We start from the raw sequence: 26356 nt of genomic DNA, 5'->3' as shown, positions 1-26356 counted from the left end.
TTCTGAGTCTGGCTTTTTTCACTTAGTGTAATGCTTTTGAGATTCATCCATGTTGTTGCCATTATCAGTAGTTTCTTTCTTTCTTGTTACTAACTAGAATTCCACTGCATGGTTGTGTCACAATTTGGTACATTCACTAGTTGATGGGCATTTGGGTTATTTTGAGTTTTGTGTAGGCGTATGTCTTAACTTTCCTTTGATAAATCCCTAGGAGTGGGATTGCCTGGTCATATGGCAAGTGTATGCTTAACTTCATGAGAGACTGCCAAACTCTTTCCAAAATGGCTGTGCCATTTTGCATCCCCAGTAGCAACATATGAGAATTCCAGTTGCTCCACATCCTTGCCAACATTTGGTATTGTCAGTATTTTTTTTAAATTTTGGCCATTCTAATAAGTATGTAGTAATATTATACATTTATCTAATAAAAAAACTTTGCTGTTCTGGTAAGTGATAAAAGCTATCTCATTTTTTTCATTTACATTTCTTTAATTAAGGGCATTACAGTACACTTAATATGTTAAGAATATATGTTCTTCTTCAAATTGCCTATTCATGTTTTTTGCTTATTCTTCTTTTGGTAGGTTGATCATATTCTTAATGATTTTTAATGACTCTATATATTAAGGAAATCAACTGGTTCATAGTTGTTGCAAATATTTTCCTTAGTTTGTAATTTTTACTTTTTTAAAATTTTATTTTATTATGTTATGTTAATCACCATACATTATATACATTACAAACTGTGTTGGGAAAATTGGACAGCCACATGCAGAAGAATGAAATTGGACCATTTCCTTACACCACACACAAAAATAGACTCAAAATGGATGAAAGACCTAAATGTGAGACAGGAGTCCATCAAAATCCTAGCGGAGAACACAGGCAGCAACCTCTTCGACCTCAGCTGCAGCAACTTCTTCCTAGAAACATTGCCAAAGGCAAGGGAAGCAAGGGCAAAAATGAACTACTGGGACTTCATCAAGATAAAAAGCTTTTGCACAGCAAAACCAGATATTTGCAAATGACCTATCAGATAAAGGGCTGGTATCCAAAATCTATAAAGAACTTATCAAACTCAACACCCAAAGAACAAATAATCCAATCAAGAAATGGGCAGAAGACATGAACAGACGTTTTTCCAAAGAAGACATCCAAATGGCCAACAGACACCTGAAAAAGTGCTCAACATAGCTTGGCATCAGGGAAATCCAAATCAAAACCTCAATGAGATACCACCTCACACCAGTCAGAATGGCTAAAATTAACAAGTCAGGAAATGACAGATGTTGGTGAGAATGTGGAGAAAGGGGAACCCTCCTACATGGTTGGTGGGAGTGCAAGTTGGTGCAGCCACTCTGGAAAACAGTATGGAGGTTCCTCAAAAAGTTGAAAATAGAGCTACCGTATGACCCAGCAATTTCACTACTGGGTATTTAGCCCAAAGATACAAAGGTAGTGATCCGAAGGGGTACGTGCACCCCAATGTTTATAGCAGCCATGTCCACAATAGCCAAACTATGGAAAGAACCCAGATGTCCACTGACAGATGAATGAATAAAGAAGATGTGGTATATATAGACAATGGAATATTATGCAGCCATCAAAAAACCGAAATCTTGCCATTTGCAACGATGTGGATAGATCTAGAGGGTATTATGCTAAGCGAAATAAGTCAGAGAAAGACATGTATCATATGATCTCACTGATATGAGGAATTCTTAATCTCAGGAAACAAACTGAGGATTGCTGGAGTGGTGGGGTGGGAGGGATGGGGTGGCTGGGTGATAGACATTGGGGAGGGTATGTGCTATGGTGAGCGCTGTGAATTGTGTAAGACTGATGAATCACAGACCTGTACCTCTGAAACAAATAATACATTATATGTTAAAAAAAAAAAAGAAGAAGATAGTTGGAAGGGAGAAATGAAGGGGGTGGAAATCGGAGGGGGAGACAAGCCATGAGAGACTATGGACTCTGAGAAACAAACTAATTTTTTACCTTTTTAATGGCATATTTTGCTGCAGAAATATTTTTATGTTTTATATTAAATATATCTCATGGTGCAAAGATGTGGAAGTAGAAATGAGAGAATTTATGAATGGAAAGTATAGAACACAGGGGACTATAAGGCCAGGCAACCTGGGTGAGTCAGTTTACCCCACCTTGGCTGCGACCCCCATACTAGTGATATGTGGCCAGTACAGATTTTCTTAGTTTGTCTCACTGGCTATAAAGAACCAAAGCTTATTGACAAATGCAGCTGCTTTGAGAAAGGGTAGAATCTTGAGGGTGCAATTCTTCAATTCAGATGTGGAAGAGGATTCATTTAGTGGAAGCAATGTACTTATTGCAGAGACCATCAATACATGAGATTGTTACGTGTGTTGGCTGGGACACAGGGAATTCCTGTCTGCAGTCTCAGTGATATTTTGCTGGAAACAACCCTCCTCCTTGCCAGCCCTATACTTGAATATGGAATTCCATGATGACCACAAAGACTTATTGTGCTCCATGCAGTCTATGGGCAAAATAATGCAGGAGAGGCCAGAAGGGGTATGGGTGAAGAGGTAGATGGTGCGGTGGGAGGAAGTAAGGAGAAGAAGAGTGAGGAAGGGACTCCTTTGCTTCCTTGTTTCCCACACACAGAGCCCCTGTCGGCATTTGATTTTTGCAGTCATTAACATTTTTAGAGTCAGGCATACCAAGTGCAAAGTCAGTTACTTGCTGCTAATCTGAAAAGAGCACAGCTCACAGCAAGAACTGTGGGGTGGGGAACATGAGATTGGCAGAATCTGATTTGCAGGAAGAGCTTGTTCTGCACCCCTACTTCCATTTCCATTGCCTGGTGTCCCTAGATGGGCTCATCCCACCCAAAGCTGAATCTCTGAAGGGGTTCACTCAGGATCAGCCAGGCTACTTTGTTAAGATAAATGCACTCCTTTTCTAAAGAGCTGTGAACTGAGATTAACAAACTAATTAACATTTCAAAGAGTAGGAATAAAAGATCATAAATAAAAGCAAATGACTTCCTCTGAAGTCTGTGGTTCAAGAGATCAGTGGGACAGGGCGTGGTTAATCTACTCAAGTATCCATCTCTACCTCTCTTCCATTCCGTCCTCCACCTTTCCCTTCCCCTCTTATTCTGTCTTCTTGCACGTGTCTCCTAAGCCTGAGTAAACCATGTTTTCCCTCCCTCTCATTTGCCTTTTGCCCTTTAACTAACTGGCCTTGCAGTTTATTTTTAGCATTTGTGTATTTAGTGACATTGTACTGACTTCCTTGACTTAAAAACACAGGCAGGAAAAAACCCTACCAAATTAAAATGCTCTGTCGTCAAACTTGACTCTGGATTTATTAATTGGAAAAATATGGGTGGGGGTGTGAGATGGAGTAAGATCTTTCCATTTGAACAGAACTTGGGGTGAATTCTTTTGCACTGAGTCGAGGAACAAAGCTGAGTAATTTTTACATGTCCCTAATGCAGAGCAATGGCTGAGGCAGTGGAGTGGGCATGAGAGACCCAGATTGGATTCCTCTCTGCTGTTTGTAAGATGTATGACTTTGAGCAAGTCCCTTTACCTCTTGGGGAATTACCTTGGGGACTCTGTTTTAAAAGGTACAACATTGTCTGGTGTCATCTGTGACAACATCCCGACAACCCCTCCAGCCAAATCCTCAAAGTCAGTCACTTTTCACTTCTGGATGATGGGATTGGCTCCCACATACAGCACTATTACTACACAGTAATAGTGTACTGTACTAAGGCACTGTACTAAGCCTTAGTCATGTGGTCCAGGTTAGGGCAGTGGTTAAAAACCTGGCCTCTGGGTCCAGAATACCTGTGCTTGCTTCTACATCAGTGTAACTCTGAGCAACTTCCTTAACCTGTGGCTTAAGTTTCCTCATCTGTAAAATGACAATAATGACGATGATAATAGTACCTGTAATTCTGACCTTATTTAGAAAGAGTCTTTGCCAGTGTAATTAAAGATCTTGAGATGAGATCATTCTGGATTTCGGGTGGGCCCTAAATTCAATGACTAATGTCCTGATAAGAGAAAAGAGAGGGAAATGTGACATACACAGACATAGGGAGAAAGGCTGTATGCAGACAGTGTTTAGAGAGATGCCCCCACAAGCCAAAGAATGCCAGCAGAGGCTGGAAGAGGCAAGAAAGGAATCCTCTCCAGAGACTTTGGCCCTGCTGACACCTTGATTCTGGACATCCAAAATTGTGAGAGAATAAATTTATGTTGTTTTAAGTCACCAAGTTTGTGGTAGTTTGTTGTGGTAGCCGTAGGAAGCTGATGCAGATGATAATAGTACATCTACCTCCCAGGATTGTTGGGTTAAATGAGTGGTTATAGTTAAAGTGCTAAGAGTACAAGGCACCTGGGTGGCTCAGTCAGTTGAGCATCTGCCTTCGGCTCTGGTCATGATACCAGGGTGCTGGGATCAAGTCCCGCACTGGGCTCCCTGCTCAGCAGGGAGTCTCCTTCTCCCTCTGCCTGCTGCCCCCTCTGCTTGTGCTCTCTCTCTCATATAAATAAATAAAATCTTAAAAAAATAGAGTGCTAAGAGCAGAATCTGGAATACAGTGAGGGCTCTTGAAATATAGGCTGCTACATATTGTTAGCTCATTGGATCTTACCAAGCAACCCTATGAAGTAGGTACTATTATGACTCCCATTTTGCACATGGAGAAATGGAGGCTTAGAGAGGCTGAGCAAAGGTGAGCTTGTCTGGACTCTGCTCTAGCTTGAGCCACCCTTCAGAAGTTCGTGGAGTTGAACTTTCTGCTCATGGATCCTGGTTGGCTTGGTAACCCCTCATGATGATGTTCTCTCAACAAAGATTCTTAGGTATGGATCCACCAAGACCAGAAGATATAGAGAAGACCTCCCATGTAATGGTGTTTATTCCTCCTGGATTCACATTACCAGCCCTGGTCTTGGCATAGGCTCTGCTCCAACAGAGCCAGGCTCTGTCTACACTTGGTTGTTTGATTGTCCTATGACCTGACCTCACTGGAGTAGCCCCAGCACCTCATCACAAGAGACAGGTGTGTGCTGCCTAAAAGTCCACACCCTCCCTCTTCAGGGACTTCATAGGCCCCAATGATTTATTTACCCCTATTCTGCTGAGTGTAGATTATACAAATGATTAGAAATAAGTCAGATCACTTAGAGTAAGGCAAAGCCCTTGCTGGAAACTGCAAGGTCCTATGAGCAAGCAACTTGGTTACCCACCTGACCATATTTTTATTTATTTATTTGACAGAGAAAGACACAGCGAGAGAGGGAACACAAGCAGGGGGAGTGGTAGAGGGAGAAGCAGGCTTCCCGCTGAGCAGGGAGCCTGATGTGGGGCTTGATTCCAGGACCCCAGGATCATGACCTGAGCCGAAGGTAGACACTTAACGACTGAGCCACCCAGGTGCCCCTCCCACCTGACCATCTTTTATTATTGTCCCCCTGCATCACTCTCCATGAGTACTGACCTCATGGCCAGGTACTGTCCCACCTCAGGGCCTTTGCACATGCAGTCTAATTGCCTTTAATGCTCTTGCCCAACAGGTATGCATGCTTTCTTTTTTACTTCCTTGACTCTCAATATCACCATCTCAGAGAGGCCTTTCTTAATCAACTTAACCTTCCTCTTCACCTTTCCTGCTTTTTTCCCCTCCTTAGCACTTATAGTTATGTAACATGCCATAAATTTTACTTATCTTGTTTATTGTCTTTTCTTCCAAACTACGATATAAGTACCGTGAGGATGGGGATACTTATCTGTTTTGTTCACTACTATAGTTCAGAGCCTAGGACAGGGCTAGTGCACAGTATAACGCATTCCCTAAACAATTGTTGAGTGACTAATTGAAAGAACGAACAAAGCATAGCCCCTCCCCGATAATAGCTATGGAACTCCCGAACTGAAGTGGGTCAATTCACGAAGTATCTAGAAGCAGCACACGAAGAGAGAACTACTGGAACAATCGAGCTTTGAAGCATCTGGAGGGAACATAGCCTCTTATTGAGCTTGATTTTAAAGGAGACAAGGAAAAGGATGTGGTGGAGAAAGGGGAATAGAATTCTAGGTGATGGAAATTTCAGATTTCTCAGGAAAAGTCAGAATCCAAAATTCATTTATTCAACTGGGAATACAGCAATGAACAAGTCAGAAGAAAAGTCCTTGCACTCAAGGTACTTACATTCTAGTGGTCATAATGTCAGGCAGTATGATCTTGGAGAAAAATATCTGCTTATTGGAATGGTGAGTTAGGAAGGGCTTATATTTCCAGAGGGCTGAGAGGTCTAGATCAGTGTGGCTTTCATCTGGCAGCCTGTAGGAAGCTACTTTAGATTCTTGATCCGGAAGAACCCTGAGAATGTCAGTTATGCGAGATTTCTGCAGCCACAGGAAGGATGGATTCTGATAGGGAAGGGCATTGGAAAGGGTGGGAGGTCCGAGAAAGGGCTGTTGTACAGAGGGGGGTGGATATCACCATAGAAGGGGGTGGGTCAAAGGCACCTGGAATGAACTGAGAAATTGAGAAAGGATCTTAAAGCCCCGGAGTGTGAGAATAATCTAAATGTGTGTCACCAAGAACAACTACCTGATGGAAGGGAAGGAAGATAGCAGAGATGGTGCAGGGACTTTGATGCTGGGATTTGGGACCAGATTAGGCCAGATTAGGATCAGTCCCTAACTTCAGTTACTGTCCCATCACTGGGCTTTGTGAAGGCCCACAGGAAGGACCACAGTACTCTTGCTGTTTACTCTCCAGTGCTTGTGTGTGTTTGCTCTTCTCTATGTGACAAGCCAAGCTTAGTGCGGATGTAACCCATCAAACTGGAAATGGCCTGAAACTAGTGAGTCACACAGGATCTGCAGAGTAAAACTTTGGTTGTTTTTGCCTGAAACCTACCACATCCTCCAACACTCCAAATCTTTTTATTAATGAAGTAAAATTTTAAGGTATTACATCTTTGGTATCATGAAATGAGATGGCTGGGATTTCTCTGGCAGAATTTTGATCTTCACTTTAATAGGATGCTAGCTATAGATGTCAGGATGACTGTTTGTGTAAGAATCAAAAGATCATTTTTTCTTTTTTGTTCTTTTCCTCTGACATAGTTAATTGGCTTGAAATCAATCTGTTTTCTCAAAGCTTAGGTTTCCTTCAGTTTTGTCTCTCAGGTGAAGAGCTGAACTTTCTACCTGACTCTCACTTTAAATAGAAACATTTTCTCACTTGTCATATGAAAGGGAAAAAACGGGAGGGAAGTGGTAGTCTTAATTCTCCAGTATAGTGAGACAATTCAAAAGAAAACAAACACAACACTTTGCTATTAGATATTTTGATAAAAAGTGTTTCTTGAAATTGTTTTTTGAAATGCCGTTTCACATTGTGTGATAGAAACCGAATTTCTGTTATCCACAAGGCAAATGAAGGGCTCTCAGGGAAGTGGGGGAGGGACAGTCACTGTGAATTTTCCATAACAGAATTTGACTAGCAGTCATGGCATCTGAAAGATCTCTGGGGACCAGAGAAGAGGGGGCAGTGACCTAAGTGGTTCCCTTTTTATAAGCACATCCCAGCTAAGTCCCCCATGTACCCCCACATCTAGTGGTATGGCTAGTACCACCTCCTAAGAAGAGTCTGGCTTCCTGCATGTATAGGGCTTTTGAAAACTACCTGCCTTAAGCCATAGAAAACATGGTAGTATTTTAATTACTCCTCCCTGGTAATCTAGCCAGTTACATGAAAAACAAACTTAGCCATTATTATTATTATTATTATTTTATTTTTTTGGTAATAAAGCTTTTAAAAATCATGTATGGAAAATTCCTAAAGTTTCTCTCCCATCTAAGTTCTTTTTCTTATCATATCTGTAATAAGAATATGAAAGTCTTCAATATATTCTGATAATATGGATGTCATCGCAAAAGTTGGGCAAATGTGGAAAAGTATATTTCCAACTGTTCAGGAGTAATAATGTTAGCAAATAATCTCATTAGGAAATGGAAGAGACAGAGTCATGTCAGGCTATTTCCCACCTCAGGGCTTTTGCAGCTGCTGTTCCCTCTTTCTGGAATGTTCTTGCTCATTCTCATAGCTGGTGTTTTCTCATCATCCAGGTCTCAGTCAAATGTCACCTTCTCGGAGAGGCTTTCCTGACCCTCAGTTGAATCCTTCACCCCAACTCTGCTGCATATCCCATTCCTTGGTTCTAATTTCCATTAAACTGTATAACATCCCTTAGTTTTAATTTCTTCTTAGTATGTATCATGACCTGGATTCACTGATTTATGACTTCTGTTCTGGCTTATTTATCTTCCCAGTCAGATCGTGAACTCCAAAGAGCAGGTATCTTGTTGGTCTTTGTCACTACTAAGATTAGTGTCCAAATACATGTGGAAGGAAAATGAGGTTGCAAAATTGTCATATTTATGAAAACAAAATAATGATTTTTTTTAACAGCTTGAGGGAGTAAAGCATTCAAAATTCAATTAAAATAGAAACTGCTGCAATGTGCTGCCCTTGGGTATTAGATTTGTAATTGTTCATCCAAAGTGCTGCTTGTTATGAGCTGTGTTTGTCAACAGCATCACTTTGGGAACTGAGGCAGGTAGTACCTAGGGTGATTCTTTTCCACATTCCAGAGACCTGGCATCAAACAGGGAACTTCTGGCATACCAGTTATATCAGGATATTTTGGCTTCAAAGTATTAAAATCCAGACTCTAACTGGGTCAAAGCATAAGTCTCATGGGAAGATTGGAGCAAGGGTTATTCTTTTAGCAGTTCAAAATGGTATCAAATACTCAAGTTCTGTCCATTTCTCTGTTCTGCCATCACTGAATGTCATCCAGGCAGGGCAATGTCTGAGGAAGACGAGAATGCTGCCTTTCTTTTCCTAGACTTGCTCCACCAGACTTCCTCCAGGGTCTCATGGGCCATTTTTGGGTACATATCCATTGTTGAACTAATCATTGGTGAGGGAATGAGATTGTGCACAACAATAAGGCCTGACCCTGAGCCAGGGGCTGGTGGGGGCGGGGCACGGGTGGTGGTGGTGGAGTGTATCCTTTTCCCATGCGGTATGTGGACTGCTTGGGGAGTGGCAGTCATCTGAAGAAAATTGAGGTTCTTTTGGGTGGGGAGAAGGAGGGGAAGTGCTGTATATTTCATCTATTGTTCCTATGTTTGGAAGCAGTAACTAATGGTGTTGCTAAAACTTTTCTCCTAAGTTTTGTACTGTTTGGTCTGATGAGTAAAGACTGGTTCAAGATTCTAGAGGTTGATGAGCAGACTGGAGACCCATACAGTTACAGTCCTTTGGATTAAGTCCAAGCTTCTACTCAAGAGCTTGCAGAAGAGCTCCTGTTTCAGCATGTGGTGGGGGCTACTGCTGTTCAAGAGGGAGACCCAGAGGGGGAGAGTCAGTCCGGCTCCTCTTTCAGCTGCTTTAATCCCTGTCTTTAGGGAAGTGCAATCTATTCTGTAGAGCCCATCTCATTCCATGTGTTTCTTTATTGCTTTATCCTATCCTTCTTACCCAAAGCCTAAGAAAAAAGTTTAGGGATAGTTTGGGAAGTTGAGAGAGGAAGAGAGTGAGTTGTCAGAATGGAGGGCATGGGGCAGCTTTTCATTTCTTGTTCATTTCTGCTATATGCTATGTTTGTAATGATCAAAGTAACTTGTGCCTTTTATATAATTTTCTGCTTGGAGCTTTATTATGTTCTACAACAGGTTGAGACTAAGAATAGATAAGATAATGTGAATGTTGAAATGTTCAAAACTCCACAGCCTATACACCATTACCAATTACAACATATAAGTGTGGTTGAAATGCAAGGGGTGTGTCAAGCCAGAAAATGGCATGGAATGTTGGGACTTTGATGTTTGATGATATATTCTGAATATATCAGAATCTTTTTAAATCTTAAACATTTTGTGGTAGATTTGAAAAATGAGGGCAATCCTTTTTTGTTGTTGCTTGTACCCTCATAGACCGGTATGACCTATTAAACTGCCAATTTGGGATTCTTCCCTGTCCTCATTCCTTATCTGGTCATTGACCTAATTCTGTCCATTCTCCTTACCACAGGCACTAACTCAGTCTTGGCCCTTATCACAGGACAGACAAATGCTTTTGTTCTTGAATTATTTCCCTATTACTTTGCAAGTGTTGTATGGATAAAGATGAACTTTTACCTATCTTTGATGTCTTCAGATAGCTATCACAAGACCTTATGGAAAGTGGAGGAAAATCAATGTTTGTTGATTTCTTGTTGACGTTTTCTTTTCTGCTTTTGGTTTTAGAGTCTGAACTGAAGAATTTTTGTTGCAGAAATATACTGATCATCCTTGGCTTCTCTTCTATCATGGCTGTGATTTCTTTGATTGCTGTGGGGCTGACCCAGAACAAAACATTGCCAGAAAATGTTAAGGTAACTCAAATCTGAGGGGTTCTGGCTGGAGTGCGGTGGGGGAGGGGAAAGAGGTTGTGGTAAATCAGAGCATACAGGAGGGGTGGAGGTTCTGGCAGCCCAGGAGCAAGTCAATATCCACTGAATTAGGGAGGTTAAATGGAATGATGCTTATTCTGGAAGAGGAAATGTCTTGAATCAATTAGTGGTAGGAAGATAATTGTCTTTATGCTTGTTCAGCAATAATTATTGTTAATACTTTAACAGAAACAAATACTTTATTCACTACATCCAGATATGTACTGATATCATGTGGTGATATTTTGTGCTGATATTCTGTGATCTAGTACTATCTCTTCTTCTTATTCATTGTTTCACCGTGGATGTGTCACAACACTGCACTCTTTGATCTTCTTAATCATTATTACTATCACAAAAATAATAAAATTTATTAGAGAACATTGTATAAAGCTCTTTGAAAGTCAAAGATTGTGGAGAAGACTTGTTCCTCATCTTCAAAATATTAAAGAAAGTGGGGCGCCTGGGTGGCTCAGTCGTTAAGCGTCTACCTTTGGCTTAGCTCATGATGCCTGGGTCCTGGGACCCAGTCCCGCATTGGGCTCCCTGCTCAGCGGGAAGCCTGCTTCCCCTGCTTCCCACTTGCCCTGCTTCCCACTCCCCCTGCTTGTGCTCCCTCTCTTGTTGTGTCTCTCTCTCTCTGTCAAATAAATAAATAAAATCTTAAAAAAATATATTAAAGAAAGCAGCAAAATCCATGGAAAAAAAAAACAGAGCACATACATGTATCAAATATAGTGATTTGGAATGAATTCATGGGTGGACAGATTTCTTGGAAATTTCCACATTTGAAGAGATAGTTAATATCATTAAAAATAATTAGGATCGTTAACTCTGCTGTGATTTCTGCTTCCTTTCAAATTCATCAAAGTAAAATTTCAAAGACATGAATATCTTACAAGTAGCTTGTAATATCATTATTTTAATATGTTAATTAAAAAGGATGTGGAAAATTTAGATTTATGTTGTAAGTACACCATTTTAAACTTTCATTGAAATTAAATAAATGTATAAGTAAATAAATCTAAAAGGGCCCAGAATATGCCAATATGCGAATGTTGTACATATTGGCACATATGTACACACAGACGATGCCATATCCAGAAGTTAACTTGACCATGGAGGCTCTGAAATACATAGGCAGAAGTTTATTTTCTTGTATTTGAAGATACTAAACTGTGAGATTGGAAAGATGGATGCATATGCCAGGCTTCTAAAACTTTTGCCACCCACCCAAATCAGTTGCTATATAGCGGAGGCCTGGAGTTACATTGGCATTCCTTTGCGACATGAACTCAACTCAGTGTTGCCGTACACAGCAACCCCTTTGTCAGCTCAGAAGGCTGATATTGTCTCATTGTCAATGGTCTCTTGCCTTTTAATGTTGAGTGATGTTGGCTCTCTTGGCAAAACTTCACTCACAGTTGAAGCCTCGTGACATCTTGGTTCTGCTCTTTGTTTACCAGCTGCTAAAGTCATGATTGCCTTTATTTGACCTTTTTACATGTTCATTATTGCATCATTGCAGAGGGGCACTGCCTAGGAGGCAAAATCCATGACAGACTTGAGCTCTGTGTGCCCCATGAATACTTCTGGTCATGGGTGACCTTCCTGCCTTCACAGTGGTCATCATTGACTCTGTTGTGATTCTGTGTTGTGCTGGCCCCACAAAATGGAACAGGTCTTTAAATAAGAGGTATGAGTATTTGAAGGGTAGACAGTGGCATCTGAAATGAATCTTCATAGCAATATCACTGGTTTATTTTACACAAAGATCATTTTATATATGCAAACTAGTGATTTATTAAGGTCATACACTAATTTTAATAAGATTGCTGGCATATATTGAGGGCAAAAATATTTTAGGAACTTGTCTTTGGTGATGGCTTTAAGCTGTGTATGCTGCCCAATTTAATAGTCACTAACCATATGTAGCTATTTCAACTTAATTAAAATAAAATAAAATAAAACAAAATAAAATAAAATAAAATAAAATAACTTTGTTCCTTAATTGCACTAGCCACATTCCAAGCACTCAATAGCCTCATGCAGCTGGTGGATACTAAACTGGACAATGCAGACACAGAACATTTCCACTGCTGAAGGAAGTTCAATTGGACATTGCTGCTTTAGAGCATACTCTTTGATAATATCTCTGAAATCATTTAAAACCAAGTTTGAGGAATAAGGTATATGATAAAACATTATAAAATCTAAAATAAGGAACAGGAAATGAGACTTTTTCTTGTGTGGTTTATAAACTAATACCAGGATCATCCCAGATATCATGAGCTACTAAAGTGCTTTGAGTAGTTTGTTGGAATAAATTGATTTTCTTTCAAAAATTATGATTTAAGGATAATACTTATTTCAATATTTGTACCTGGTACATTTGTTTTAAAAACATAACATCGAACTTCCAGGGAAGATGGTGGAGTAGGAGGATCCTAAGCTCACCTCATCCCATGGAACAAGATAACACCCACATCCATGTAAATAACCCAGAAAACGATCTGAAGACTGACAGAACAGACTCTTCACAGCTAAATGCAGAGAAGAGGCCATATCAAAGAGGGTAGGGAGGGTGGAGACATATTGGGAAGCTAAATGGACCTGTCTGTAGGAAGGAGGATCAATACAGGCATGGAAAGGGGAGAGGACCAGACTGTCACACCAAGCACCCCATGCACACAGGGATCCTACATGAAACCAGAGGGGCCTAATTTCCCAAGTTCTTATAGTCAGCAGGGATTAATGCCTGGAAATTTGAAAATTAGTGGGCTCAGTTCTGGAAGAGCCAGGAGGGTGAGAGGAAACTGAGTCCCCACCCTTAAAGAGATAGCACCCTTAAACAAACAGCCCTGTGGAGATACAGCATAGAAGCAGCAGTTTGAAAAGCATCTGGGGTGTGCGGGAAGGAGATTTGTTTACTAATCTCAGCATGTGCTTGGAGGGGCAGGGATCATTGGGAGACTTCTCTAAAAACAAAGGAGCTGGTGGATGCCATTTCCTTCCCCCACCCTCCAGCATAAACACATGGACACCTGTGAACCAGCACTTCTCCAATACTACCTAACTTGCTAACAGCATGCCCTGCCTTTGTGTTCTCCTGTGGACATGCTGGCTCCAGCCAGGCCTCACTCCAGGTCTCCTCTCACAACAGACCTTACTAATACCACCCACCCTGCCCCCAAGTGCTTCTTGGGATCCACCCCCTCCAATCCAGCCAACCTCGGTTCTGGTGGCTACAGGTCCCCTTTCACAACAGACCTAAACAAACCTTGCTAACACTGTGTGCCCCACCCCCCCATCCCTGCATTCTCCTGTGTACCTGCCCCCTCCAGTATGCCCTTGGCCAAAGCCCATCCAAAGTGGTGCCACAAGCCTGGCAGTGTGCAAGCAGCCCTGATAGGCCAGCACCACTCCAAAGTGACTCCTGTCCTGGGGAGAGTGGAAGATAACCACACACACCAATCTGACTGCAGCCCCAGCAGTGGGCTGGCAGCAGATGTCTGGTCTGACTGCAGATCCTGCCCACCTGTGAAAGCCTCTCAGAAGACAACACAAGGAAAGTGCCCTACAGTTTGGTGTTACTGCATCTCTGGCAAACTCCTGGTCTAACTCAACTCAAGCTGAAAGTGGCCCTATACTGGCCCACTAACAACACACAGCCCAAACTCTGCCCACAACAGGCAAAGAGAGCCATCGCAAACAACTGGACTGAAGGCAAAAGCGGCTAAGCCATAACAGCAGGACACATGCATCACACATAGGAGATAACCCTGAAGCGCCAGGTGAACCGGGGACACTGTATGGCAGGACACTACGGGACCTCTTCTTCATAAGGCCATTACTGTCAAGTACATGAGACATAGCTGTCTTTCTTAACACAGAGAAACAGGTGCAGAGAGTTAGACAAAATGAGGAGACAGAGGAATAGATCCCAAATGAAAGGACAGGACAAAATCACAGCAAGAGAGCTAACAAATGGAGATAAGTAATATGCTTGTAGAGAATTTGAAGTAATGGTCATAAAGATACTCACTGGACTTGAGAAAAGAGTGACACTCTTAACAGAGAAAACAAAAAAGAGGGTCACCTGGGTGGCTCAGTTGGTTGAGCAACCAGCTCTTGGTTTTGATTCAGGTTGTGATCTCAGGGTTGTGGGATCAAGCCCTGTGTCGGGCTGTGTGCTCAGCTGAGAATCTGCTTGGGATTCTCTCTCTCCTTCTCCCTCTGCCCTTCCCCCGTTCTCTCTCTCTCTTTCAATAAATAAAATCTTTGGGGAAAAAAAAAGGAAAACAAAAACAAACCAATCAGAGATGAAGTACTCAATAACTCAAATTAAACCTACACTAGATGGAATAAATAGTAGACTGGAAGAAGAAGAATAATGGATCAGTGACTGGAGGACAGAGTAATGGAAAGCAATCAAGCTGAACAGGAGCAAAGAAAGAAATAATAAAAAAATAAAACCAGGGAATTCAGTGACACCATCAAGCATAAAAACATTCACATTATAGGGATCCCAGAAGAAGAGAGAGAAAGAGGGGCAAAAAATTTATTTGAAGAAATAATAGCTGAAAACTTCCTGAATCAGGAGAAGGAAACAGAAATCCAGATCCAGGAGGCACAGAGAGCCCTCAACAAAAATCAACCCAAGGAGGTCCACACCAAGACATATAGTAATTAAAATGGCAAAAAGTAGTGATAAAGAGAATTTTAAAAGCAGCAAGAGAAAATAATTACTTATAAGGGAAATCCCATAAGGCTGTAGCTAATTTTTTAGCAAAAACTTTGCAGGCCAAAGGGAGTGGCATGGTACATTCAAAGTGCTGAAGGAAAAAAACCTGCAGCCAAGAATACTCTATCCAGCAAGGCTGTCATTCAAAATAGAAGAAGAGATAATTTCCCAGACAAACAAAAGTTAAAGGAATTCATGACCACTACCAGAAATGTTAAAGGGGACTCTTGAGTGGAAAGGAAAGACCATAAGCAGGAGTAAGAAAAATAGGAAGCACAAAGACAGTTAAAATAAGTATATCTATAAAAATCAGTCAAGGGATTCACAAAGTAAAAGGATGTAAAGTGTGACACCATATACTTAAAACATGGGGGGGAAAGGAATAAAGAATGGATTCAAACTTAAGCAACCATCAATTTAACATAGACTGCTATATGCATAAGATGTTATATATAAAGGTAATGGTAACCACAAATCAAAAACCAGTAATAGATATGCAGAAAATAAAGAGAAAGGAATCCAAGTATATCACTAAAGAAAGCCAGGAAACCATGAGAGAAAGCAGCAAGAGAAGAAAAGAAGAACTACAAAAACAACCATAAAGCAAGTAATAAAATGGCAATATGTACATATCTATCAATAATCAGATGGAATATAAATGGACAAAATGCTACAACCAAAAGACATAGGGTGACAGAATGGATAAAAAATCAAGACCTATCTATATGCTGCTCACAAGAAACTCATTTCAGACCTAAAGACATATGCAGATTAAAAGTGAGGGGATGGAAAAGCATTTATCATACAAATTGAAGTGAAAAGAAAGCTGGGGTAGCAATACTTATATTGTACAAAATGGACTTTAGAATAAAGACTGTAACAAGAGACAAAGAAGGACGCCATGTAATCATAAAGGGAACAATCCAACAAGAAGATACAACAATTGTAAATATGCACGCAATATGGGAGCACCCAAATACATAAAGCAGCTAATAACAAACATAAAGGGAGTAATCAATAGTAACATAATAATAGTAGGGGATTTTAACACTCCACTTACGTCAATGGATAGATCTTCCAAACCGAAAATCAACAAGGAAACAGTGACTTTGAATGATACATTGGACCAGAATAATCTAACAGATATATTCACAATATTCCATCCTAAAACAGTAGAATACATATTCTTTTCAAGTGCACATGGAACATTCTCCAGAATAGATCACATATTGGCCACAAAACAAGTCTCAACAAATTCAAAAAGATTGAAATCATACCATGCATCTTTTCTGACTACAACACTGTGAAACTAGAAATCAACCACAAACAAAAATCTGTTAAGAGCATGGAGATTAAATAACATGCTACTAAACAATGCACAGGTCAACCAAGAAATCAAAGAGGAAATAAAAAAATACATGTAGACAAATGCAAATGAAAACATAATGGTCCAAAATCTTTGGGATGCAGCAAAGCTGTTCCAAGAGGGAAGTTCACAGCAATGCAGGCCTACCTCAAGAAGCAAGAAAAATCTTAAACAACCTAACCTTATACCTAAAGGACCTAGAAGAAGAAGAACAAACAAAACCCAAAACCACTAGAAGGAAGGAAATAAGAAAGATTAGAGCAGAAATAAATGAAGTAGAAACCTAAATAGACAATAGAACAGATCAATGAAACCAGGAGCTGGTTCTTTGAAAAGATAAACCAAATTGGTAAACCTGTGGCCAGACTCATCAAAAAAAAAAAAAAAGAGAGAGAGAGAGAGAGGTGACTCAAATAAACAAAATTAGAAATGAAAGAGGAGAAATAACAACTAATACCACAGAAATACAAAGGATTATGAGACTATTATGAAAAATTATATGCCAACAAACTGGACAACCTAGAAGACATGGATAAATTCCTAGAGACATATAACCTCCCAAATCTGAATCAGGAAGAAATAGAAACATTGAGTAGACCTATTATCAGCAATGAAATTGAATCAGTAATAAAAAAAACTACCAACAAACAAAAATCCAGGACCTGACTGCTTCCTTGGTGAATTCTACCAAACATTTAAAGAAGAGCTAATACCTAGTCTTCTTAAGCTATCCCAAAAAATAGAAGAGGAAGGAAAACTTCCAATTTCATTCTATGAGGCCAACATTACCCTGACACCAAAACCAGATAAAGAAAAAAAGAGAACTACAGGCCAATAACTCTGATGAATATAGATGCAAAAATCCTCAACAAAATATTAGCAAACCAAATCCAACAATACATTAAAAAAATTATTCACCACAATCAAGTGGGATTTATTCTTGAGACGCAAGGGTGGTTCAATATTTGCAAATCAATCAACATGATACATCACATTAATAAGAGAAAGGATAGAAATCATATGATCATCTCAATAGATGCAGAAAAAGCATTTGACAAAGTACAAAAGTCATTCATGATAAAAACTCTCAACAAAGTAGGTTTAGAGGAAATATACCTCAACATAACAAAGGCCATATATTAAAAAAACCCACAGCTAACATCATAATGGTGAAAACTGAAAACTTTTCCTTTAAGATCAGAAAAAGACAAAAATGCCCACTCTTACCACTTCTATTCAACATAGTGATAGAAGTCCTGGCCACAGCCATCAGACAAGAAATAGAAATAAAAGGCATCCAAATTGGTAAGGAAGAAGGAAAATTTTCACTATTTGCAGATGATATCGTACTATATATAGAAAACCCTAAAGACTCCACCAAAAAAACTACCAAAACTGATAAATGAATTTAGTAAGGTCAGAGGATAAAAAATCAATATATAGAAATCCATTGCATATCTATACACTACACATCTCTAATGAAATAACAGAAAAAGAATGTAAGAAAACAATCCCATGGGGTGCCGGGGTGGCTCAGTTAGTTAAGCATCTGCCTTCAACTCAGGTCATGATCCTGAGGTCCTGGGATTGAAGCCCGTGTCAGGCTCCCTGCTCAGCAGGCAGTCTGCTTCTCCTTCTCTCTCTCTGCTCCCCCCACCCTCACTGGTGCTCTCTCTCTCTCCCTCTCTTGCTTGGTCTCTCTCTTTCAAATAAAGAAATAAAATCTTAAAATTAAAAAAAAAGAAAGAAAACAATCCCATTTACAATTGTACCAAAAAGAATAAAATGCCTAGGAATAAACTTTCTTTCACCTTTCAAGGAGGTAAAAGACTTGTACTCTGAAAACTATAAAACACTGATGAAAGAAATTGAAATTGACATAAACAAATGAAAGATATTCCATGCTCATGGATTGGGAGATGTTCATACTACCCAAAGCAATCTATGGATTTAATGCTATCCCTATCAAAATACCAAGAGTATTTTTCACAGAACTAGAACAAACAATCCTAAAATGTATATGGATCCAAAAAGACCCTGAATAGCCAAAGCAGTCTTGAAAAAGAAAAACAAAACTGGAGATACCACAATCCTAGATTTCAAGATATACTACAAAGCTATACTACTATAAACACTGTTGTACTGGCACAAAAATAAATGCACAGATCAACAGAACACAATTATATGGTCAGTTAATCTTTGACAAAGGTGGCAAGAATGTGCAATGGAAAAAAGATAGTCTCTTCAACAAATGGTGTTGGGACAACTGGACAGCTACATGCAAAAGAATGAAATTGGACTACTTTCTTATACCATACACAAAAATAAACTCAAAATGGATTAAGGAGCTAAATGTGAGACCTGAAACCATAAAAATCCTAGAAGAGCATGCAGTAATTTCTTTGTTGTCAGGTGTAGCAACATTTTTCTAGATATGTCTCCTGAGGCAAGGGAAACAAAAGCAAAAATAATCCATTAGCTTCTGCACAGCGAAGGAAATGATCAACAAAACTAAAAGACAACCTACTGAGTGGGAGATGATATTTTCAAATGACATAGCCAATAAAGGGTTAGTATTCAAAATATATAAAGAACTTATGCAGCACAACACAAAACAACAAATAATCCAAATAAAAAATGGACAGAAGACATGAACAGATGTTTCTCCAAAGAAGACATACAGATGGCCAGCAGACAAACAAGATGCTCAACATCACTCATCATCAGGGAAATGCAAATAAAAACCACAGTGAGATATTACCTCACACCTGTCAGAATGGCTAGAATCAAAACCACAAGAAACAGTAAGTGTTGGTGAGGATGTGGAAAAAAGGGAACTGTTGTGCACTGTTGGTGGGAATGCAAACTGGCGTGGCCACTGTGGAAAATAGTATGGAGCTTCCTCAAAAAGTTAAAAATAGAACTACCATATGATCCAGTAATTCTACTCCTGGGTATTTACCCAAAGAATACAAAAACATTAATTTGAAAAGATATATGCACCCCTGTGTTAACTGCAGCAGTATTTACAATAACCAAATTGTGGAAGCAACCTAAGCATCCATTGATAGATGAATGGATAAAGAAGATGTGGTACATATATACAATGGAATATTATTCAGCCATAAAGAAGAATGAAATCTTGCCATTTGCAACAACATGGATAGAGCTAGAGAATATAATGCTAAGTGAAATAAGTCAGAGAAAGACAAATACCATATGTTTTTACTCATATGTGGAATTTAAGAAACAAAACAAGCAAAAAAAGAGACAAACCTAAAAACAGATTCAACTATAGAGAACAAATTGATGGTTACCAGAGGGCAAGTGGGTGGGGGGATGGGTGAAATAAGTGCAGTATACTTACCATGATGAAAACTGAGTAATATATAGAATTGTGGAATCACTATGTTGTACACCTGAAACTAATATAACGTTGTATGCAACAATACTGGAATTAAGATAAATAAAAACATATCATCTCTTCATGACCATACCTCATTCAGCAGCTCTTCATTTGTTCACAAATTCATGTATCAACAATTATGTATTAAGTATCTGTATTAGGTACTGTATTTTCGCTACAGAATTGGGAAGCCAATATAGATATGATTGAGCTTACTATTAAACACATTTAATAGATGATACAAATTATTAATTATAGTTGTGATGGGTGCCACCAAGTAAAAGTTTTGGGAGCTAGGGAGTCTTCCCTGAAAGAAAAGACATTTTCAGTAAAATTTGAACTATGATTGGAAGTTAGCCGAGATAGAGAATGATAGAGAGTATTCCAGGCAAAAAGAAAGCAAGTCCAAGAATCTCACAGATAAAGATGGTGAGGGAGGTGGTTCAGTCAGAGTCTTGCAAGTCAGGTTGGGGATTTTAATTTTAATCCTAAGAGCAATGAGAAGACGGTGACTTGGTCAGATTTGTGTTTTGAAAAGATCACTCTGGCTGCAATGAAGTAGAGGGTGGGGTGATAAGAGCAGATATAGGAGAGTAGGCTATTACAGTAGTTTGGAAGGAGGAGAAAGTTTGGAGTTAAATTTTTGAAGAAAATTTTTTTGTTTTTGAGGTATTGGCTATTCAAGGAGAAATGTTAAACAAGCAGTTGGATAATCAGATCTGGACCTCATAGAAGAGGTACAGACCCACAGTGCTCCTTAGAAATATAATGTAAGCCACATTTAAATTTTTCCAGGAGCCACATTTTTAAAAAGTAAAGAGATTAAATTAATTTTATTTTTTTATTTTTTAAAAAGATTTTATTCACTTATTTTGAAAGAGAGAGAGAGAGGGAACACAAGCAGGGGGAGTGGGAGAGGGAGAAGCAGGCTCCTCGCTGAGCAGCGAGCCTGATGTGGGGCTCGATCCCAGGACCCTTGGGATCATGACCTGAGCCGAAGGCAGACGCTTAATGACTGAGCTACCCAGGTGCCCCTGAAATTAATTTTAATAACATATTTAATGCAATTCATTATGTCCAAAATATTATTTCAATATTTCATCAAGATAAAGAATTATTAATGAAATATTTTCCATTATTTTTTTATGCTATCCTCAAATTCCAGTGTGATTTTTTAACTTAAATCACATCTCAGTTCAGACTACAGTTGGCTCTTGAACAACATGAGGGTTAGGAGAGCCACCCCCAACACACAGTCAAAAATCCATGTATAACTTTTGACTCCCTCAAAACTTAATTGCCTACTATTGACCAGGAGCCTTACAATAACATAAGCCATTGATTCTCACATTCTTTGTATGTTGTATGTATTCTATACTGTATTCTTACAATAAAGTGAGCTACAGAAAAGAAAATGTTAAGAAAATCGTAAGAGAAAATACATTTATAGGACTCTACTGCATTTATCAAAAAGAATCCATGTATAAACGGGCCTGCACAATTCAAACCTGTGTTCTTCAAGGGTCAACTGCCATTAACATTTCAAGTGCTCAATAGCCACATGTGGCTAGTGGCTGCCTTATTGGACAGTACAGGTCTAGATTAAAGATATGTCTCTGATGCCTTGATGTATTGAAGCCCTAGACGTGGATGAGATTAGAGGAAGAGGGTTAAAAGCAACAAGAGGGCAAGGATCAAGTCCTGAGGAATTCTAGCATTCAAATATAGTGCTTGCCGTTTATAAATCATTTATATTTTTTCTTTCCAGGAATGCTGTGAGGAATGAAAAATTATCCTCATCTTATGTAGATAAGCAAAATGAGGGCCTTTGAGGTTCTCTTGCTCAAGGCTCAATATCTCATAGATTACTACAAGAATTAAGTAGGATTAATAAATGCAAATGTGAAGTGATGAGCAGGTGTCCTGGTCCACTGTGGACACTCAGTGATTGATAGCTCATATGTTACCATCTTTGCAGCCTGTCTGCCTGGTCACAAGTTGCCATTTTATTCCCCCTTCTTCCCATCGAACTCACCCTTGTCTAACCCAGCCCGGGTCAGTCCTCCCATCCTGATGATCCAGTCCTGTCATCTTCCTGCCTGATCCGGTTTGGGTTCAGCCTTGCTGGGGTGGTGGTGGCCTCATGCCCAGGCCATATCTAGCAAAACCAAGAACTTCTTATTGTACTGATGTGTTGTTTACTTGCCCAGCTACTGAGATGGTTAAGGGTATTGAGGATAGGGCCTGGGTTTCATTTCTCTTTGTACGCATTTTATTATTCATTCACTCAATTTACTCACTTAACAAATAGTCATTGACCACCTACTCTTATTTTTGGCCCTAGGTATATAGCAATGAGCAAAACTGGCAAAGTCCTTACCTTCATGGAACTTAAGGTCTAGTGGAAGAGATAATCATTAATCAAATAATCACAAAATAAATATTAAATTACAACCAGCAATCTGACTTGGCTGGTTGCCTCATGGAAGTTTGCTGACTCAGTGAATAGAGTAACATCTTGAACAGGTAAAACTGCCTCCTCCTTGGATGTGAAAAGCATGTGAAGGACCAGCCTGATGACAGAATTTGTCAATGTGGAAGGCAGGACCCTGCCTCCAAATCCCCTGGAGACCAGGGTTCCCTATTCTCACCCCCAGACCCTAATCAGTTTGAACCTCCAGGTTGTAGGGTCTGAGAATCTACACATTGAACAGGCATTCTGGGACATTCTCGTGCCATTGAAGTCTGGGAACCACTGTCCTATAGATATGCAATGAACACTTTAAAAAAAAAAGGCGTTAACGAACTGAAGAGTCATTTAGCTATACCTTAGTGTCCCCTGGGAAACTGCCTTTGTCCTGATGAACCCAGGTGGGGAGGTAGCTTTCAGATCTTTTCAGTTCATCACTTCCTTAATTTCCTGCTCATTAGTGAACACTGGCATTTAGCGAGTTGTCAGATACTCCTTTTAGCACAAACATTCCACATTCTGGCACACACAGATCCCCACAAGGTTCTCTCGAAGGCACCAGACTGACCCAATACCAAACTACATGCCTTCATTAACAGCTGCCACTTCTGTGGAATGCCTGTTAGCTCAGGGACCAGGTGATTTTGATTTCAATCCCAGATCTGCTACTTTCTACTATGAGACTTGGGCAAGTAAGTCTCTCTCTCTATCCCTCAGCTTCCTCATATCACAGATGGAAGTGGTTGTGAGGATTACATGGAATGATACTAGTGACTCCCTTATCAGAGTATACAGCACATCAGAAGCCCTCAGTGGAGACCAGCTGTCCACACTGCTTTGAGGGAGATGAGTTCTAGGGAAGGCTCTTTTCTGCTAACGTGTTAAGGTCCCCGAGTTGGTGCTCCCAGGATTTCCAGCTGCAGCTAAAGGGTAGTGACCTGTCTCCATACATCTGCTTTTTCACAAGGAACTAAAGTGCTATTCTTCGTTAAGCATTTGTGATTGTATCTTTTTATGGAGAATTTGGAAGAACGTGCTCCAATTTTCAACCTCAAATACTCCTGGAAAATATCTATATTATTTTTACTTCACTGGATTTTAATATTGTTTTGTTTAAAAAACAATACCTGGAGAGGTGCCTAGGTGGCACATTTGGTTAAGTGGCTGACTCTTGGTTTTGGCTCAGGTCATGATCTCATGTTTGCAGGATTGAGTCCCACGTCGGGCTGTGCTCTCAGGGTGGAGCCTACTTGAGATTCTCTCTCTCTCTCCCTCTGCTCCTCCTGCTTGTGCTCTCTTCTTTCTCTCTGAAATAAATAAACCTTAAAAAAAACCCCAAAAATCCTGGAGCTGGATGGTGGTGATGGTTGCACAAAGTGTGAATGTACTTAATGCCACTGAACTGTACACTTGAAATGGTAAATTTATGTTTGGTGTATTTCACCACAATTAACAAACCAATAGCAATAAAACTGTGGTTTGTATTTAAGGTCTAGTAATTCCAATTAAAGAAAAAAAAAGCAGAAAATGATCTCTGTTTATAGGCCCTGCCAGCATTGCTGTAGCTAATGGAGACCTGATTTGTTTATAGAGTACTGGAGTCAAATTCGAAAGGATTAGCTTTGTTTATTTTGTAGGACTCACTGAGACAAACTGGTGACGTTGCTAAAAGTACAGTTAAAGCTACAGGGACTTTTTAATTTTTTTTTAAGATTTTATTTATTTATTCATGAGAGACAGAGAGAGAGAGGCAGAGGCAGAGGGAGAAGCAGGCTCCCTGCCGAGCAGGGAGCCCGATGCGGGACCCGATCCCAGGACCCTGGGATCATGACCTGAGCCGAAGGCAGACACTTAACTGACTGAGCCACCCAGGCATCCCAAAGCTACAGGGACTTTTAAGAAAGATTCTGAAGAACCAATATGTCTGAAGTGACCGAGAGAAGTTAATTTTCTTACTGTTGCCTGTGTACCCTGGCTTCGGGGGGTTTGTTTGGGTGGTGGTAGTGGTGATGGTGGAACGCAACCCCGATGGTACTACTTTATATTAGACTGTGAGTATTAAGTTCTTTTGGACTGGAAGGAGTTCAGGAATCATGCAATTCTAACCCCCTCATTCATTCATTTGATTCAACAATTGTCTGTTGAATTTCTTCTTCATGCCTAACATGTGGTAGGATATCCTGTGGTGGATGCTGGATATACCATGGTAAGCAAAACAAACCTGCCCTAATAATGTAGCTCACATCCTTATGGGGAAGACAAATATTAATCAAATAGCCACATAGACATGTAGTTATGCATCATGGTAAGTGCTGTCTTTGGAGCAAAAATACAGGTACTCTGAGCCATGGATTAGGAGGGTAGAGTCAAATCTGAAAAGGTCATAGAAGACTGGGATCTCAGGTGAAGGGAATTCTGGTTTAAGGCTCTGGAACAGAAGCTATGCGGCTTATAGGGAACTGAGAGCTGGCCAGTGTCAGGGGAGGTGTTTTCTGAATGAGAAGACTCACAGGGTTGAACATCCCACTTCTGCAGAGCCAGGAATAGAAGTAGATCATATGATGCTCAAGTTTTCTATTTCTTTCCACATCTAGGGAGATTTACTCAGATGCCTGGACCTATGACATTTGTACAGGTGGAATTACTTCCATCTTAGATTTTTATTTTATTTTATTTATTTGACAGAGAGAGAGAGAGAGAGACTGCAAGAGAGGGAACACAAGCAAGGGGAGTGGGAGAGGGAAAAGCAGGCTTCCCGCTGAGCAGGGAGCCTGATATGGGGCTCGATCCCAGGACCCTGAGATCATGACCTGAGCCGAAGGCAGATGCTTAATGACTGAGCCACCCAGGCACCCCTAGAATTACTTCCATCTTAAGGAGAGTCTTGGCCCACCTCCCCATGGCCTCCAGTCTCTGTGAGCTCAGGGTCTGTGGTCACCCACATCTCCAGGTCTACACCAAAGGCCCTACATTGGTGTCTCCATGAACAAAGCAAGGTCATTTTTATTGTTCCCTTTCCTGGAACACTGCTTCTGTTCACTCAACCATAGCTTATGAAGATCAGTTATGATTGCTAAAATCATGTGCATGATCAAAAACTAGCTTAGGATAAAGATGTATATACACAGTAAGATTGCAGCCATATAAAAATTTATTTAGGAAAGACTGGAAGGAGATAAATCAAAATAACAGTGATGTCTAGTTGGTAGGATCTTTTCCCTTCATTTTATGGATGCTATTTAGTAAACTTTTAGTAGTCGTAAAATAGAAAGTAATATTGAAATAATATTAGGGGAATGTCTTATCTCTTCATCACCACACATCTTTTGATTTTTCTTTAATGTGAACAATGTACTCACAGGGGCTTTTAGAAGTGTTTTAAATATGAGCTACAGAGAAACACTGGATAGGAGTGATAGCATGGTGCAAAGCACAGCATTGGTCAAAGCATTTCTGTTGGGTAGAGATTTTTATTTTAAACAGAATTCTGTTGTCATGGAGTCTGGGGAATGCTGGCTCAAACAAAGGCAAGTTTCTCCACTGCCAGACTCTCTGAAGCATTCACTACCTAATGGGTTTGTGAGCCCAGGGGAGAGAGAGCGAGCGAGAGAGAGAGTGAGTGCACTCAGCATCCCCCAAACTCCTGGGAAGGCTTATTTGCCTAGATCCTTGCAGGCTTAGTGTTCTCTGGAACATGATTGGAAAATGCTGGTATGGTGAAAAGGAACAAAAGATGGTGGCTACCCGGGCTCTAGATGGGTCTTTGAAGGCTTTCACCATCTGTACTTTTAGTTAGATCCTTGAACTATACCGGACACAATCTCTCAGCTCTCAAATAAGAAGATCACATGGA

The 26356-nt window shown here is 40.1% G+C and overlaps 1 protein-coding gene across 8 annotated transcripts in view; it reads left to right on the top strand.

Annotated features, from left to right (window-relative positions):
- The window catches only part of ENTPD1 (ectonucleoside triphosphate diphosphohydrolase 1), a 132420-nt gene that overhangs the window by 72825 nt on the left and 33239 nt on the right, over positions 1-26356 (top strand). For 7 of the 8 annotated variants that reach the window (XR_003209967.2, XM_073904409.1, XM_025880558.2 and 4 more), the window contains one exon: positions 10333-10460. Coding sequence is in view for 6 of the 8 variants with exons in the window: in XM_025880558.2 (XP_025736343.1) it covers positions 10333-10460 (128 nt within the window). In the remaining 2 variants the exon portion in view is untranslated. Of the gene's footprint in view, positions 1-10332; positions 10461-26356 lie in introns of those variants that run through there. The other variant, XM_073904412.1, reaches the window with a different exon arrangement.

Source organism: Callorhinus ursinus, unplaced genomic scaffold, assembly GCF_003265705.2.
Source record: "Callorhinus ursinus isolate GAN/ISIS: 27379988/994484 unplaced genomic scaffold, GSC_fseal_2.0 scaffold20, whole genome shotgun sequence".
NCBI classification, from domain to species: Eukaryota; Metazoa; Chordata; class Mammalia; order Carnivora; family Otariidae; genus Callorhinus; species Callorhinus ursinus.
Note: the sequence above shows the minus strand (reverse complement) of the source record. Positions and strands in the feature narration are given on the sequence as shown.